Source organism: Buceros rhinoceros, unplaced genomic scaffold (assembly GCF_000710305.1).
Source record: "Buceros rhinoceros silvestris isolate BGI_N320 unplaced genomic scaffold, ASM71030v1 scaffold9669, whole genome shotgun sequence".
In the NCBI taxonomy this organism is placed as follows: Eukaryota; Metazoa; Chordata; class Aves; order Bucerotiformes; family Bucerotidae; genus Buceros; species Buceros rhinoceros.
The window spans coordinates 89,930-106,671 of record NW_010429912.1 but is presented as its reverse complement, the minus strand read 5'-3'; the positions used below and the strand labels follow the sequence as shown (position 1 = coordinate 106,671).

At 42.1% G+C, this 16,742-nt stretch overlaps 1 protein-coding gene across 1 annotated transcript in view; it reads right to left on the bottom strand.

Annotated features, from left to right (window-relative positions):
- Positions 1 to 16,742, bottom strand: part of LOC104499353 (sodium channel protein type 5 subunit alpha-like) — a gene marked incomplete at its 3' end in the record, with an annotated part of 107,083 nt that overhangs the window by 40,752 nt on the left and 49,589 nt on the right. Inside the window, exons 8-11 of the mRNA XM_010142846.1 lie at positions 12,725 to 12,866; positions 10,931 to 11,128; positions 6,987 to 7,169; positions 4,234 to 4,635 (exon numbers count right to left, since the gene is read on the bottom strand). Coding sequence (XP_010141148.1) covers positions 4,234 to 4,635; positions 6,987 to 7,169; positions 10,931 to 11,128; positions 12,725 to 12,866 — 925 coding nt within the window. The remainder of the gene's footprint in view (positions 1 to 4,233; positions 4,636 to 6,986; positions 7,170 to 10,930; positions 11,129 to 12,724; positions 12,867 to 16,742) is intronic.

Below are 16,742 nucleotides of genomic sequence, written 5' to 3'. Positions count from 1 at the left end.
AATACCTCGTGAAGGGAGATACTATTATAACCTCTTAACTAAGAAACACCGAGACACAACAGAGCAATACAGAGCTACAGATAAATACTACAGGAATGCACAGAAACTGTAGGTTGCAGTGTGCCCTGAAGTTACTTACGTAATGCATAGACTTTCTCTAAAAAAGGTGAAAGCCCAAACTCCCAGCACAGCAATCAGCATGATATGTAGAAAAATGTATCGTTTTTCAAACCTTTACGTCTCAGGTCAAGCCAAAAAGAATCAGGACTTTAGTCATCAGGTCCTGCTTGTGTCTTACTTACACTAGGGTAAATTTGCTGAAATCGTCAGCTGCACTGCTTGAAGAAAACCGGTAGTAGAACAGGACCAGACCTGATTCAGATCTCTGCAGGACACACCAGAGATTTCCAGGAGAGTGGCAAGCAGAGTGACAAGCTTTCTTGGGACAAGCTCACTGCACCCCTGGGACTTGAATGCCTGTTGCTCTTCACATCTGGGTGAAGACTGCCTGACCCAGAGCCACCTTTGTGGGGGCTGTTTGCAGATCATACTTTCATATTACTATTACAGTACTTTGCTCTCCATAAGACCCCAGCAGGCTTTCCAGCTTGAACACGGTAGTGTAACCCTGCTGCTGAAGGCAGCTCCCCAGCAGCGCTGCCATCACTCCTTGTGCATGCTCTTACGTGGCATGGGGACATCAACGAGTGCAGCGAAGTGCACAGAGGCGCATGGGAGATGGGGATGGGATGTCCCTCCTCTTGCTCTGGCTCTGCACTGAAGCCCCTGTTGACTTGGCAGGACTGCTTTGATGCAGAAAACTGCATGTATGGATGCCATCCTTTCTGGACCATGTCATCCACATGCAGCAAGCCTGCTGACCAGTCAGACTCCCCCAGCTGACAAGGCACCTTAGGATGGTACCTAAGCACCACCCTCTGAGATTATTTGAAATCGCTCCTGTTTCACTAGCTGTATTTAGGGATTAGGGGAAGGACGCTTGGTTTCTCATGGGAACACTCTCACATCCATCTGTGCCAAGCAGCCATCTGAAGAGCACTTGAAAGTGGCTTTTTTAGCTTATGTGCTCTTCTGCAGCCAAGTGTCAGGAGACCACTTATCTGAGTCACCAGCCTCAATAGTGGGATAAACTGCTGCAGCCAATTCTCTCATGGGAAAGGGCACAAGTTGCACAGATGCCCTCGTGTCAACTCAGATGCCACCTGCAGCCATTCCTGTGGGCAAATGGCCCATGGCTGGGAGAGCGGGTAGCAGCTGCAATGACACAAAGGCATGAAAGTAGCCCACCGTGGTCCCAAATGCTTTGCCTGGGGTAAAATCTTCAGGCTGGATGTTGCTAAAACTGATCAGGTTAAAATTCTCTAAAGTGGCTAGTGACTTTTTGCGCTTTCCCTGAGAAACTTTAGGAAGGCCCAGTTTGAAATTGTCTGCTGAAACTATGGTCTGTTTAAGGGCTGCAGGCTGGAAACTCAAAACCAGAGATGGTAGGATCTTGTTTGATGTTCAATCTGCCTTTTAAATCAGAAGCGCTCTTCCAAGCTCTCTCCAAACAAGAATTCAGCGGTCTCCCCCCTCAGCAGCAATCAGAGAGGTCTGCGTTATGCTCATCCGATGCTACTGAGCATCAGCGAGATGTTAACAAATGTGTCTTCAAAACCTAATGCTGCAAAACGCGTTCTGCCAGCCCCATCAACTCAGACATTGTGTTTACAAGAGCGAAGCCACAATTACACCTCAGGAAGCTGCAAATCAGGGTTTAACACTTATTATAGTGATGCTTTTTCATGGACCGTCCTTTGTTTCTTCTTCAGGGAAGATACAACAGATATCACAAGTGGATCCTTTTTCACCATGGGCTTACACTCGTACGAAACAAGTAACAGCAGCAGGATCAGTGGGGTTAATGAGGTAACTTAAACTTCACCTTGCAACATCTTTCTTTTGCCTCCCCCAAACATATCAAGAGACAATAAAGTCTGAGCTGCTAACAAAGAACAAACTCAGCTCCAACTCTTTAATGATTAAATGCTTCATTTTGCATTTGATGAAAAATGCAAAAATAATCAAACACAAAGCCCAGAAGTGCATTGATTAATCTCTGAGCACACGGAGGTGTTGGATTTGCTATTTCCTTTTGCCTGCACTCCACAGCTGAGGCTGCACGTTTGTGCCCAGCACTTACAGTTCCTGTAGCGAATACATCTGTACGGCAATGGGCTTCTTGCCAATTAGCTTTTAACTCCAGCTCATATTTTCTGGATAGATTAGATACCAAACCTGTTTTGCAGAAGACACAACATCCTTCACAACTGCATCACTGAATGAGCATCTGTTACTACAGTGCCTGAGTGTTATTTCCTAGATGACCAGGGAACTGCCAAGTGAGCTCACCCACCCAGGCCATTCAATTTTCAACATCCATTTTTTTAAAAGGCAGGAAGCTGGCAAACAAAAAGAAATGCCAGCAGAGCTCAAAGCCTCCCTTACACCTCAGGGCCCAATCCTGTAAAATATCAATATTTCCTGTGAAAGGTTGAGTGCTCTCATGCTTTGTTAAGCTTTTTCTGACAGCTAGGAGAGTCTCGACAGCCCGCAGAGTTATTTCCTTACAAATAAAAGGGGGACATTCACAGCCCATCTACTGAAGCCTTTCTAGTTCAGTTAAGATTTTTTTTTAAACAGATACACAAGCTTTCTTCCACAGTTCCTTTAATATACAACCTTTTTTTTTTTTTTTCTTCACCAAGCTAAGTCCAGCAACCTGGACTCCACTGCTTACAAATAGCATTTCTGTTTGTCAGCTCTCTAGCGACCGGTCTTGCTTGTGCAGAGAGTAAAAATGGGAGTACCAAAGTCCTAAACAAATGAAGGTGTGAACATCTCAAAAAGCTGCAACAGCCTCAAAACTGTCAACAAAACCGACGATTCTCACACCAACCGGCCCCTCCTGTCACATACAGTGTGAGAGTTTATTTGCAGGAGTACAAGGAATGCCTGGATAGGTGAGGAAAAAAAATCAATCTAAAGCTTGAAAGAGAAGAAGGTGCCTGGCTCTGAAGAAAAAAGCTACTTCTCAATTTACTGATAATCTGACACCACGGCTGGAATCCATCTCACTCGCCTTTCTCTTCAGGAAATACCTTGCCTAATACATGTTAGAATCACATTTGCTTATTTCCCCGCCAGTGTAACCTGGTTTTGGCACCTTGTTACTCTGAGTGGACTTCATCCCACCTGACTTAAGACATGTGCAATATGGAGTTATTCACCTTGGGCTCCCCTTGCAGTTAAAGTGAACAGAAAGAGGCATTTTCAGGGAGAGAGATTATTCTGACACGTTTGAAATTTCTAAGATGAAATAAAACCTGCCTACACTGACTTAACATCTAGACCTCTGTTGCTTTAAAGACTGTTGAGAGCGATGGGCTCCAGTGAGGATTATCTACAATAAAAGAGATAAATTCCCACCATATCACACTGGCAACCTGGCCAAATAGCCCTGCCTGCATAGCAGCTATTTACAAAACACAATCTCATGGTTTTCCAAGTGAATTCGTGCTTGGGTCCTAATGATACCAGTCTTAATAGTTTTATTTACAACCTTATTAAGTATTTTGCAGCAGTGGTGCTGTGCAACAAAGATCCTGGCAATCTGCAAAAGGCTTGAATTCTGTTGATCATCTGCCCATTTTTCCAGGGTGTTGTTTGAAACAGATGCTAAATCCTTCTGGGAACTACCTTTGGACTGTAAGAACTGCTCTCCACAAGTACTACACAGAAGACCAGAGGTTAAATGCAAGCAAGTAGCAACCAGTGGGAGAAAATGTAGTCTGAAGATGGTAAGACTCACACTGAATCATTTTAAAAACACCATTTTCTAGCCACCGAACAATGTCAGGTATTCCAATGTCGAAAGAAACCAACGCAAGAAATATCCGTACAAGAAAAGAAAATTCTTATCAAACCCAAGATTTAGGTATTTGCCTCCAGCCAGCTCCAAAGAGTCTCACCAGAAGTCACGAACCTCTCGATGTGGCACTAGGCACATGTGATTGTGTGAGTTAGCCCATTGTCTTCCCCCCTTGCTTAGGATGGTGGGTCGGGGTTTCTCACCGTAGACTGCATATCGCGTAAATAAATTACAGCAAACTCCAAAAACATTTAGAAGGAAACAAGAGCGTGAATCACATACAAAAGTTGTAAAGTACTCACCAAGTTGCCTGTCCCAGGTTTTTCCATAATAACTGGGGGGAGCAGTAACCCTGCAGGAGAAGTAGTGTCTGGGTTGAGTGCCCCGGTGCCTCCTCCTATCAGGGAAACCACACCATTGCAATCCACTGAGCTGTTCCTTTTGCCCGTCTGGGTGCAGTTGGGAGTAGTAGGGTGAGAACTATGGCTCACTTGACTTTGCACGCTTGGACGCCTCCCAGATCTTGGAATTAAGAGAGAGCCCCGGTGGCTTTCATTTTCCCCAGCAGTGCTGATCTCATCATCGGCAAAATCTGTTTCGGAGCCAGTGTCTCTGCCACGGAGTCGGAAACTGAATATGCTTCCGTGGCTGGTTCTGCGCTTCACCAAGTTTGCACTGGGACCATAACTAATGCCAAGGAGAGTCTAGAAACCCCCAGAAAGGAAAAAGGGGAAAGAGAAACAACATTTTGCAACACGTTTTCAGGAGCAAGGAAGGTCTGGGGAGAGCAGTAGGTTCCATTTTTTAAATCAAGTGCTTCAGAGAAAGCCTTAATTACACGTACTCAACCTCTGCGAAGCTAAGAGGTCGAATAATCATTCCTAGCCATTAGGTGTTGGTATAATACTTGACAGTTAAAGATGTACTGAAATAGGAAGGGTCAAGGTGGCATTCACCTCGTAGTGTGATACTCCTTCTGCTTCTACTCCCCCCCCATCTGATAAGTGCCAAAGGACCTGGGGAGGCAGCACAAGGAGTGAAAGACGGGAACAGGGAAGGGAATCCGGCTCCAGTTTACTGCGTTATCACACATCTTCATAACAGCCAGGGAAGGAACGTGGCAGTAGGAGAAGAAGAGATAAAGAAATAGGGCAGGAAATGAACTGCAGGGAATATGACAAGAAGAGGGAAGAAGAAGAAGCAGAATACGACGGAAGAAGGTGATAAAAGGAAAAAAAAAACAAGAGTAAGAAGAGGGATATGGTTTATTAGTTTGTAAAATGATTATCCAAATGCACATGGCTGCTTTAAGGGGTAGGTAACCTCAGTACACAGCAGTCTCCCTCACACTCAAATATCATCCACTCTGACATCAGCTAGTGACAGTGCAACTCTGACAGAGCATCAGCAAGATGTAGCCAAGGGCTAAACACACCTAAACCCTGGCAGAGTAAAAAGGATGTTGAGAAAATGCATAAGGAAATCAAGTCTATCCCTTTTCCTCATATCTGAAGAGGAAATTATTGGAGTAAGAGCATTTAGGCTTTGATTTTATGGCCTGTGCAGAATTTTCAGCTTCTTCAGAACTTTGTCATGAGCCAAGTCCATATGAAGAGAGGTCAGATCTCCACAGCATCCACAAACCAGACAAACCAAATGAAGCCTGATTTCATTTCACACTGTGGTTTACACCACTGAGTTACGTAATGATGCTATTTTTTGACACTGGTAAGGGAAGTATACAAAATCCAGGCCCGTTCTAACTAAAAACAACCCATTTGGATTGCTACCAAATCTTAACTGGTCAAAAATCCACGCCTGGGTTTCCATGGCACAGTCATTGAGACTGATTTCTGATGGCAACACACTTCCAGCTGCTCAGATTGCATCTGAACGATGACTCAGCCTCACTCCCTCCAACCATGCCAGACACAGCCTTGCAGAGAAGATTTACTATAAGAGTTGAAATGTGTCTCCCATGTTTCTCATGCATATGACATCCAGGGGCGAAAAGTGAAAACAAGAAATATTAATTTAAGAAACAAACTGGCAACAGCACAGCTCCAATGCACGGTCATTCTGGTACCTGGTGTCTTGAAACTGACCCAGAATGAAGCTAAAGAGCAATTCTAGCTTTAACAAAGGTGCAATTTGTAACACGACCCACTCGACCAAAGAGACAACAAAACTGCTGAGATTAAAAAAATGCATGTCATTTACAGAAACCCAGCTCCGCGTAAATTCTGTGAGCTGGGGAGTTATTAATTGGTCACATCACTTACATCACTTACATGTTTTCTATGAGCTTTTTATGGCTGCCAAAACCCCCTAAATTCACTGACAACAAAACATAAAAAGACTTAGCCCATTACATGGCTATTCAAAAAAACAAAATAAACTGATTTAAACTTTGCCCTCAGTTAAGCAAAGACAAATTACCTGAAGCTATTTTTGATCATTTGATACATACGGCATGTGCAGATCCATATTCATGCATGTCAGTAACATTTACATAAAACCCTATTTAACAACAGCCTCACTCTATTTTTCCCTGCAATAGAAAGTAGAAACAAGTGCCACAAAGTTTTGACTTGAAGGCAACTAGCAAAGGAATATAAAAATGTTAATAACATTTTTGTATAGCATTTAAAAAACCCTGAGAGACAAGTTGCCTCCTTTTCTCCTCCTCTCTTCTCTTTTTAAGCTTTGCAGGTTTCTTCTGAGAATTTTTTATCTCTCGTAGGGATAGGATAGATATAATCAGATGAATGAAATTAAAGTAAGAAAATAAACCAGCTGTGGGTAATCTTCAAGTGAAAAAAGAAGCAAAATAAATTGAAACAAAATAGATTCGTAAGAATGTTTAATGGGCCTTTTTAATTCATTTTGAAAATAAGGTGGTAATAAGTTTCCTTCCACTGTTCTAACACAGCGTCTGCAGGTCAGTCATGATATTAAATAGCCGATTCTCCTTTTCAGCTGAAAGTTTCAGCTTTAATTGCCTATTCAGAGCCTATTCGGTGTGGAATAATTGACATTTCAGACCATGGCTTACCATCCTCCTCTGACCATCATCGTAATCACACTTGGGATTCCTTTGGTCTTCCCCATACTCTTCTGCCCCCAAAGATTTCTTTTTCTTTCGCTTGTTTCTTCTTTCCTTGGCATTTTTGGATGCTAAAGGTGACATTTCCAATGAACTAAGTGACATTGAATCAATTCCTTTAGCAGCTAGTGCCTAAAACAGAAGATGGTAGAAGGTGTAAAATGTATTATTTGAGTTAAGGATCTCAGTGAGTACTAATTATTACTCTGCTCAGCAATTATTCTTCATTTTAAGTTTTAAGGTTGAATAGGAGATAAATTAAAAATTTCTGGTGGTCATTTGTCATACAACGATCTCACGTGGTTGGGACTGGTCTTAACCTGTTTTTAACCTCTGCATTTATCCATAGGAGAATAAACACTGAGTGAGTCGGGTTCCTCGTACAAATGCCCACATGCAGGTCTGCCATTCAGGTGGACCATTAGCAACAGCTTCATAAAATAATGCGATTTATGTAGAATCTCACACACAAGATCCTGCAACATTTCACTAGAGGAACAAACTGTGCACACAGCCGCAAGCGCACACATCTCCGGAGTAACGCTTCTGGTGCCAGTCAAAAAAATCTCAAGCTGGGGAACCTCACATCAAGCCCCCCTGGGACTTCAGCCCAGTGAACTGGGAGGGCTGGACAGGAGGGCAGCCAAGCCTGCTACTGAGATTTTTTCCTCCCCTATCACATGGGGTGCTAGAAACAGCTTCAGCTGGCATGTTTTTGTGAACATTCATCCCAAGCAGGAGCACAGGCAGCGATGATCAGAGATGCAAAGGGAAAACCACGGGCTTAACTGGAGATAAGGTGGACTTTGCTTTGCTGTGCTGGCTATCCGGCGGGGTCGCTGCAGGAACTGCCTGATAACAGACCAACTGCTAGAATGCCAGCAGAAGCTGGAAGTGAAAGCCTGAGCGCACAAAGCCACATCCCTGGAAGCAGAAGAGCAGCCAGGAGGAAGAATCGATAGGTGCAGGAAGGAAGCTGCAGTGAGCTGGCCCCTGACCCTGATGTGTGCGGGAGGAGGGAGGGGGCTCTGAGCACAAAGCACAGGGGCAGGTTTGGAGGTGCCAGCATCTCAGCGGTAGCCACATCAACAGCCTGGAGACCAGCCCATCTGCAGAGTCCCCAGCTGAAATACATAAAACAAGTGAATTTAAAAAAAAAAAAAAAAAGGCCTCTCAAGGTTCCCAAGAACAGGAGAAACGGATGATTCCTCAGTGCTTTGTCTGTAAGCCACTAGAATCAAACAGGCAATCAGCTCTGCGCAGCAAAATACTCCCTTCCTCCCACAGGCATCAGTCCAAGGCAAGTGAAGGCACTTAACAGTCATGTAAAGAATCAATCATGTATTTCAAGGAGTAGCGGTAGCTCTATCAAGCTGAGAGCACAACAAAACTTAATTCCTGTGGGAAATATCTTTCACGAGCAAGCTGCTCAGAGCAGAGAGGAGGAGGGCTCAGACACCGGTCTAGGCTGTTCTTTCATATTTTTTATTATTCAATTGATTTAATTGCTATGCTGAAGTGCTTTCTCTTCATAAAGATTCAGCAAGTCTTTTGGTGTTTTGTTCAGGTTTAGGAATGTGTTAAACCAATTGTGTAAATTGAGTGATGGTCCCCAAGCAGGCCCATCAATTATATTTGTGCTCTCTTTATACTGCACAGTGTAAAAGCTGGTCTAAAGAGTTTCGGTTTTCCTTTTGATTGCTGTCATATTTTATCGCTCTAGAAAATACTGTGCTACTCAGCATGCTGTACTCTTGCTGCAAAATATGCTAATTTTCAGTTTCCTAGAATTTTCTTATATTGCTTGGGTTGAAAAGCTTCTGCCCTGTGTACCTTTTTCAGTTATTGAAAATGGATTTGGACTAAATTGTTCCTTAGGGCATGGAGGATGTCCCCAATCCTGACCATCTACCCTGTCTGCTTGGGTTCCTGTGGCTGGACCATGTCCTGCCCCTCAGGTCATAACCCACTGTGGTAACTCCCAGGTGAGACACATCTGGCAAGGATGGATGGTGGCTGAAGAACAGCTAAGCTCCCATGAGCCCTAACATGGGGATTATGCAGGAGATAGGACTTCAGGCAAGAATTTAGTGGTACAGTGAGAAAGTCAAACACAAGATCTTGATACAAGCTTGGAGAGCAAGATTAAAACTGAGTAGCTCTGTCTGGGGCGAGACACCTGAGAAGGACATCTGAAAGCACAGGGTGCAGCCATCCAATTCAGTTTCCTGAGCCGCCTCTTCCAGATGTCTTATTTTAGATGTCCTGGGTCAACTTTATGGAATTATTGGGCTTCACTAGTGAGCACAATGGGCCCAAATCACCCTTCTCCTAAGTTTTCTTTCCGTAAGATTAGGATCATTGTCCAGGAGTATTACAGATACAAATTAGTGTTTTTGAAGCACACAGAGTATAAGCAGAGACAAGAGGCACCGAGAAACCTCTGAGGACGTTAGTCATTTTGTCTTTGAAGCAGGCTTTGAACGCCTGAGCCAGGAAGTCGGCTCAAGCTGGCCCGAGGCTTCAGAACAAATAATGAAAAGTGAAGACCTGCTCTTGAGTCATGCACTGTCCCCCCTTTGTACTGATTAGGGCACAGGAAAAATTGAGACATGGTTGGCTGAAGGAAAGACTATGTTATAAAGCACAGACAAATGGCAACAATTTGGGTTTTCATGAGTAACCTTCATTTTGACACATTCTGACTTTCAGGGCTTAATGTTCCTTTTTTGTGTGTGTACATACAGGCTTAACTGAAATAAAAGCCTTCAAAAGGGAATTGTTAAATATCTTTAATTATAGCTGGGGCTACCAAAGTTGGCTGTTATTAGGAAAGGCCCAGTTGGAGTCAAAACACATAAATATTTCTATAAAATAGGTGCAACTTGGAGCTCAGTTTGCTCCCTTAGGTTATGGCAGAAAGTTACTGTGTTCGAAGTGCCTGTATATGGACTAAATTGCATTTGCCTATTACTTAAACCATCAAAGAGGATCTTTAAAAGGACTTACACGATGTATAAGCCTCTACTAGCACTTTGTCAAGGGTGAATTACATTTTCTATTTTCTTTCCAGGAATTTAAATGGGCTTTGGATTGGGCCCTGAAGGTATATGTACCCAAAAGAAAATTATGTGTACTAGTTTATATTGTGTATCAAGGATTTATTTCTCTGAACTACAGCGTTACGTGTTATTTCAGATTAATTTTCTTATTGTCTTCTTGTTTACAGCACCTAAAACGTTCTCTTCAGCTGTTTCATAAAGGTTTTCTACCCCACACAAACCACATGCAAATTAACTAGTATTATTAAGATTACACCCACCATTTGGCCTCCCTGTTTAGTTTGAACTTGTGACTTAACATTAAATCTCGCATAAGATGCAAAGCTTAACCTCAAGGTCTGCCTGTTTGCTGGTTCAGGAATGAAGTTGTATGTGCCTCAGACATGTTATCCTACATCTTTATCTCTGTTATCAGACAGTGGGATATTCATGACAGTGAGGAAGTGAACATGAGCTAAAGTGGTGGTGGAGAGGTTCAGCTGATGCTATGGCTGAGCTGCCAAAAGAGCTGGCTTGTACTCAAATGCAGATGTAGTTATACCATCACTAAAATGTCTCAAGATAAATTCCTCTCCTGGTGTATGTGGCGCAGTTAAACCAGGACAACAATGGATAAGTAAACCCTAAGTAGCCCGAGTCCTCACAGAAAGAGCCATCATTTTTCTTTTAGAAAGAATTGTGATAATTCTGTCCGGGACAATAAACATTAAGCTGCTTTCAAGCAAACTCTTGTTTTGGTTATCACACAAATATAAAATAAGGAGAATGTGACTCTCAAGGAACCAGCTGTTCAAGTTACCCAAGGCTAATCACGTCACATAGTTTACTGACCTCCTGCTCTTTCTTTAACATCTCCATGGCTTCCCGGAACTTTCTTTCCTTCTCCTCTGTTTCAGCAATAGTGGCTTGGTTCTGCTCTTCATATGCCATGGCCACGACAGCCAAAATCAGGTTGACCAGATAAAATGAGCCCAGAAAGATGACCAGCATAAAAAAAAGCATGTAGATCTTCCCAGCAGATCTGAGAGTCTGTAAGCACAAAAGTAAAATCATTAACCCAACCCTTGTTTGCAATGTTTTTTAAAGGAAAAAAAAGTATTTTTTAAAACTTAGATTCACAATACAATTGAATTCAGCGTTTGTTAATAGCCCAAACAGAATCCCTTTGATGACAAATGAAAACCACCTGCAAGGAAATAATCTTCTCACCGATAAATTTTGATACCTTAGTCAAAAATCACGCGCCCTGCAGTAAAAGTAATTTCTACAAGAAGAATGCTTTCCTCCTTTACCAAGTATCTCCACTGGATTTCTTTTAGAATAGATAATCTTACAGTCACTTGCAGTGAAAGCTTCCCCCACAGAGCTCAATCTACTTTTGTCCAGTGCACAGAAACTTTCCAAGCAGGATCACGTTGTATCCTTTCGGATGTCTACAGTGTAGAGCCTTTACAGTCGGTGGGGAAAAAAAGTACTTCTAGGGTGCAACGCATCTGCCTCAGGATCAGAAGAATGAAAACTTGGGTGCCGTTGGCTACATTGCCTGGTTCTTCGTTCGATTTATAGGCATAGGTGGAGTTTAGAGTAACAGGCTGAGCTTATATTAGGTGTCCCATGGTCAACGTCTTCATGCTAGTGGTAGAAACCACTCTGTGATATTCGAAGGTCAAATAATGAAAGGAAGTGATGTTCACCCTTACTTGCCATGACAGTTTCAGTCTTACAGAGTTGCACAGGCAGATCTGTGCCAAGTAAGTAAATATATTTGTTTGAAGAATCTTCAATTTCATTCTACTGTATTTTCCTGAAATAAAATTTCTGTATGTGAAGCCAAAATCCCCGATACCTTCAAAGATGTCTACCTCTGTCCCTTCAGAGTAATACTTGTCAGCACTAATTCTCTTGATTTCCTCGCAAGCATGCTCCGGTTTTGGCAATTTTGAGATGAGAAGTAAATCTTCAGTGGCTTCATGGTCAGAGTACACCATTCAGTACCAAACTATCGTATGTTGTTCTTCAGTGTTTGCACACATTTCAGGAAATGCATGCTAATATGAGCATATACTAGCAGAAGACCTTGCATGCAGGACTGTAAGTCAACTTCAACTCCATTTGTGCTTCTGGCTGTCAGATGACCATGATGAAGAGCACGCAGCAGGAAGAACAAGGTAGTCTTGCCGTTTACTGAATTTCTTTTTGTTATCATGCCTTGCAAAGCCAGATATGCCAAGTACACAGGTGATTCTCTGGTTCTTTTTTGAGCAGGACTCCAAAGATTGGTTGATGTTACTCCAGCCACCAAAAAAAAAATCAGTAAGTGGTGACATGGTGATCTTTCTTAAAGCGATGAACTTCATTTAGATTCAGTAAATTACCCATTCAAAGTGTCTTTCAGTACAGGCTTTCCCCCCTTTCCCCAAACACCCAGCCTAATGTCTTCTGGTATCATCAGTCCTAAGAAAATAGATTAATTGTAACAATTGATGGTCCTTCTTCAGAACACACAAAGCACAGTTTACCTAATAATCAGCAATTCTTTCTTGTCTGTAATTATTGGATGTATATCACCGTAACAAGATGATGCGATTATTTTTTATTTGTAACAGCAATAAAACAATCTCATACCTGTTGGTAAAGACGTTCCCAACAATCTTGAGTCATAAGACGGAACAAAGAGAGAAAGGCCCAGCCAAAAGTATCAAAGCTTGTGTAACCATGGTCAGGATTTTCCCCGGCCTTCAGACATATATATCCCTCGGGGCACATGCTGTAAAACATGAGACAATGCATGAAATGCATCATAAATGGCTTCAGCGTGAAGCACCGATTTCCAGGGGAACTTACTGAATGCTCTTGGTTAAGAGCACAGATCTGCAACGGTAAATTCCTTCACTGGGTAAAAACACAGGAAACAGGTGGATGCTAACTTCACAATACCTAAGATCTTTGCAATCTTCTTTTTCCTTTGAAAGGGTAAACTGGAAAATGGTAACCACAGCTCGAGCTGCAATGGCAAATGAGCACCTTGTATTTCAGATACTTGAAAACATTAGGTGCCTAACCAGGAATTTAGTGCTTAAATAGGCTTTTTCTTGGCACTTACTGCTAATTAAGAAGCATGAACTTGGTGTCTCCTGTTACAGTGTGATGGTGTGATGGTTATGTAGTCTGATGCTGGCTGGATGACACCAGCATGTGTCATCTGAGTAGCTTCCTGGTGGCTTACTATCCCTGACCTTGCACTCACTCCCTGCAAGGATCAGATCTTTAATCTAAGAAACTCATCCCTTTGCAACACTCACCACCATAGTCCAGGGTCGACATTTTTTCTGTTTCGGCCAGGAAAATGTTTCCCTTGCGTGTCTTGCAGATCCACATATTAAATGACATGCAGATAGCATGAATTTCACTGGCTTCATTAAACTTTGAGACTCTTTTACAAGTCATTTTCTAGCCCCGTATACCAGAAGAGAAAAAGAATGCTCTCAGTAGTTCTAAGTACTGAATTGCATCATCAAGTGAAACACAAGGTAGAAGTCGTCCTGGGTCAATGAGCCACCCTCTCTCCCAAAGCAGAGACTGATATGATTAGTCAAAAGACCCCACACCTCTCGCATATCACAAGCCACTTTCCAAACACAAGATATGCCCCATCAGAAACTGAACTCTGTGTTCATAGCAATATGCAAAGGCTTTCTGCTGTATGTATCATGGGAAGAGAATACGAGATCGAGGACATTGCCAGTGACCCGGACCTCTACCGTATTTGGGGATTTGTTACGTGGGAACCATCTAATTCCTCAGAGAAGCAGACCTCAGCAGAACTTACAGTAATGCCAGCTCTCTCTGTTCTCTGCCTCAGATAGAGATGAACCTGGTACAATTCAGTGCAAATTCTGACAAAACTAGGGATGGTTGGAACAAGGGGATTGTGAAAGCACTTTGTCAGAGATCAGAGACATCGAGGGAGACCAACTTCCTACCAGTGTTTTGATAACAGAGCAATACCCTCTGTCCTGGCAGATGGTGAACTTGATGTTCTGCCTGTCAGATGGAGGAATCAAGGTTTACTGAACTGCCTTCAGATAGGACGATTATTGTCATATCCAGCCATTTTAGACATGTCACCAGTCATGTAGAGCGTGTCCAATGTGTACTGCTTTTAACTTCTTTTTTTCTCCCAGCAAAAGCCCGCAAAGTTTTTTGATCACTGCTATTTTATACCAAAGCAGAAGATTGCCAGAAATTGAAATATAAAGCAGTAATATAAATAATGCAATGTAATTTTTAAATGCCACCCACAAAAGAGATTGACTCCTGAGAAAGCAGAGTGTGTCTCAGTGTGAAAATTAATTATTTTTTTTAGGATCAATTTTGTACTGATCTAAGTCAAATCTCTACAGCAACCCTGTATTGCCTCTCGAGATGAGAATTTGTTGCTATAAGTTTTGAAGTTATACAAATCTATGGTGTCAGCCACCAACATTAGACATTCAACAACACTTTAAGAAGCTTAATTTAATATCATTAGTCAAGCACAGATTTTTAAGTCTGCTTTGAACACTGAAAAAAGGAGTGCTGAAGCATTGCAAAATGTGTGCATATCCTTGTTTGCAGTAGTCTTCAAAAAAAGTAATAAAACAGCTGATGTTTAATGAATTAAATGTAACGCACAAGTGAGAATATAAGAAGTGATTTTTGTCACCTTAGGTAGCACCAAGTTAGTTTATAAGAGTTGAGAATTTAGACAATAGGAACTAAATCTCACAAAGACAGAAAAAGAGAGACACTTTCTAAATTTTTTCCCTGCCAGCCTGGAAATGCCTCCTTCTAGATCTTTCCTTCTTTGACTACCTATTGTTTCCTGGTAAGAGCCACATTTGAATAAAAATTACAGTCACATTACAGAGTTGTAAGAGAATAAAATGCAGAAATCTCAGCTTTTCTCCCCTAAAATATGCAGATGCACGTTGAATCTCTCTTGCATATCCACGTCCTTTTTTGAGGCAGCCTTTTCACTAAATCTCCTCTCTCCCAAGGGCAGCATCCACTGTCACTCTCTGCAATACAGACATGAGATTTCTGCCTCTGATCTGCTGCCTTCAGTGCCTGTGATGTGCTGCTGACACTGCTCAAGAGCTCTGAGAAATGGATCCTCTGGGTTCCCGAGAAGGAAACCCTTTCCACTTGCTTGCACTAAGGCTTGTTCAGAAGGACATGAACATTTTTCTAAGGCTCATTCCCTTTGCCAGGAGAAGATGACTGCATGCACACAGTGATTAAATGATCATGTCCAGAGGTTGGACAGCCTTTCCTTGGTCTTCCATGAAAGACTAATCCCAGGTGGCTTCACTGAGCTGGTCTTGTTCCTCATATTTTAACATTACTGCTAATGGGTAAAATACCTGAATACAGCTGTGAGAAACTTAATGGTGATGACTTAAACCTAGGCAGGGCAGTTGGTTGGAAATTGTTTCACCTACAATATGTTTTGCCTAAAATCTTAGGTAAAATGGAAACTTTGCCATTAATTTCAATATGAGAGACTTTCCTCTAAATCACTTCACCATTTTGAACAAGAGTCTGAAAGAAAGGAGATACGAGGAGCATTGCACTTAGATGTATTTTCATGGGAACCTTTCGGCACCATGAGATTAGAGGCTACAAAGTCACTCTTAGGTTTTTGTTGCTGATGTGGACACCTGGGGAAATTCTTTTTGATGAACGTTAGAGCCCAAAGCACTTTACCACAACTGCTCAGAAAGCCCTAGGACATGGAGATGCAGCTCCTCTGACCACAAAAGAGAGCAATGGTACTTGAGATAAATATTTTCTGTTTATAATACAGGTAGTGTTTCTTCACGTTTCATTCTGTCTTTACGTGTCTCCAAAACCTTTTCTAGGCAGCAGTAGATCGCTGTGGTGAAAAGATCTGACACTGCAGTGGGTATACACGGTTCTCTAATATTATGTTTGGGTGTAAGAGTATTCAAACCCTCACATCTTCACCAAGAAAAGCATGAACTCTAGCTCAAAAATGCTATTAATGGTAGCTCACATCCTTCTTACAGAGACTCGACACTTGAGACAAAATACCCTACTTTTCAACTCTTTATTCTTTCTCACCCTCTTTCATAGCCAACAGAAGTGGCATGGGGTATGGGAAAGCGTGAAAAATGTTGAGAGGAAGACAAAACGCTGCTTCCCAGAAAAACACACTACAGAAGTTTAGGTGTAAGACTCTCACATGAGAATATTATTCTGCAACTGACACCATTTCCTCTGAGGATTTTTTTAAGGAGTCTCAAGATTTTGCTGAAGTGTCTTCGATGTATAATATTAAGCCTTCCTCTCTGAGTTTTTTAACAAACTCTGGAGATTCTTTTTACCTTGGAGAAGCATGTCTCAGGATTGCGCTATCCTCTGAAGCACAGAGATGGGCAACAACAAGCTACATAAACACAACATCCTCCACAGGAGCCTCACAGGATGCTGTTCAATTGATCACAATAAAATTAGTGTCATTGATTCAGAAAAGTTAAAAGCATCAGTCTACCTACCTATCCATCAGGCTGTAATCACCGGTGTAAGCTGGTGTTGGTACAGGAAATTAAAGAACATAAGAAACAGCTTTGTTTTAAGT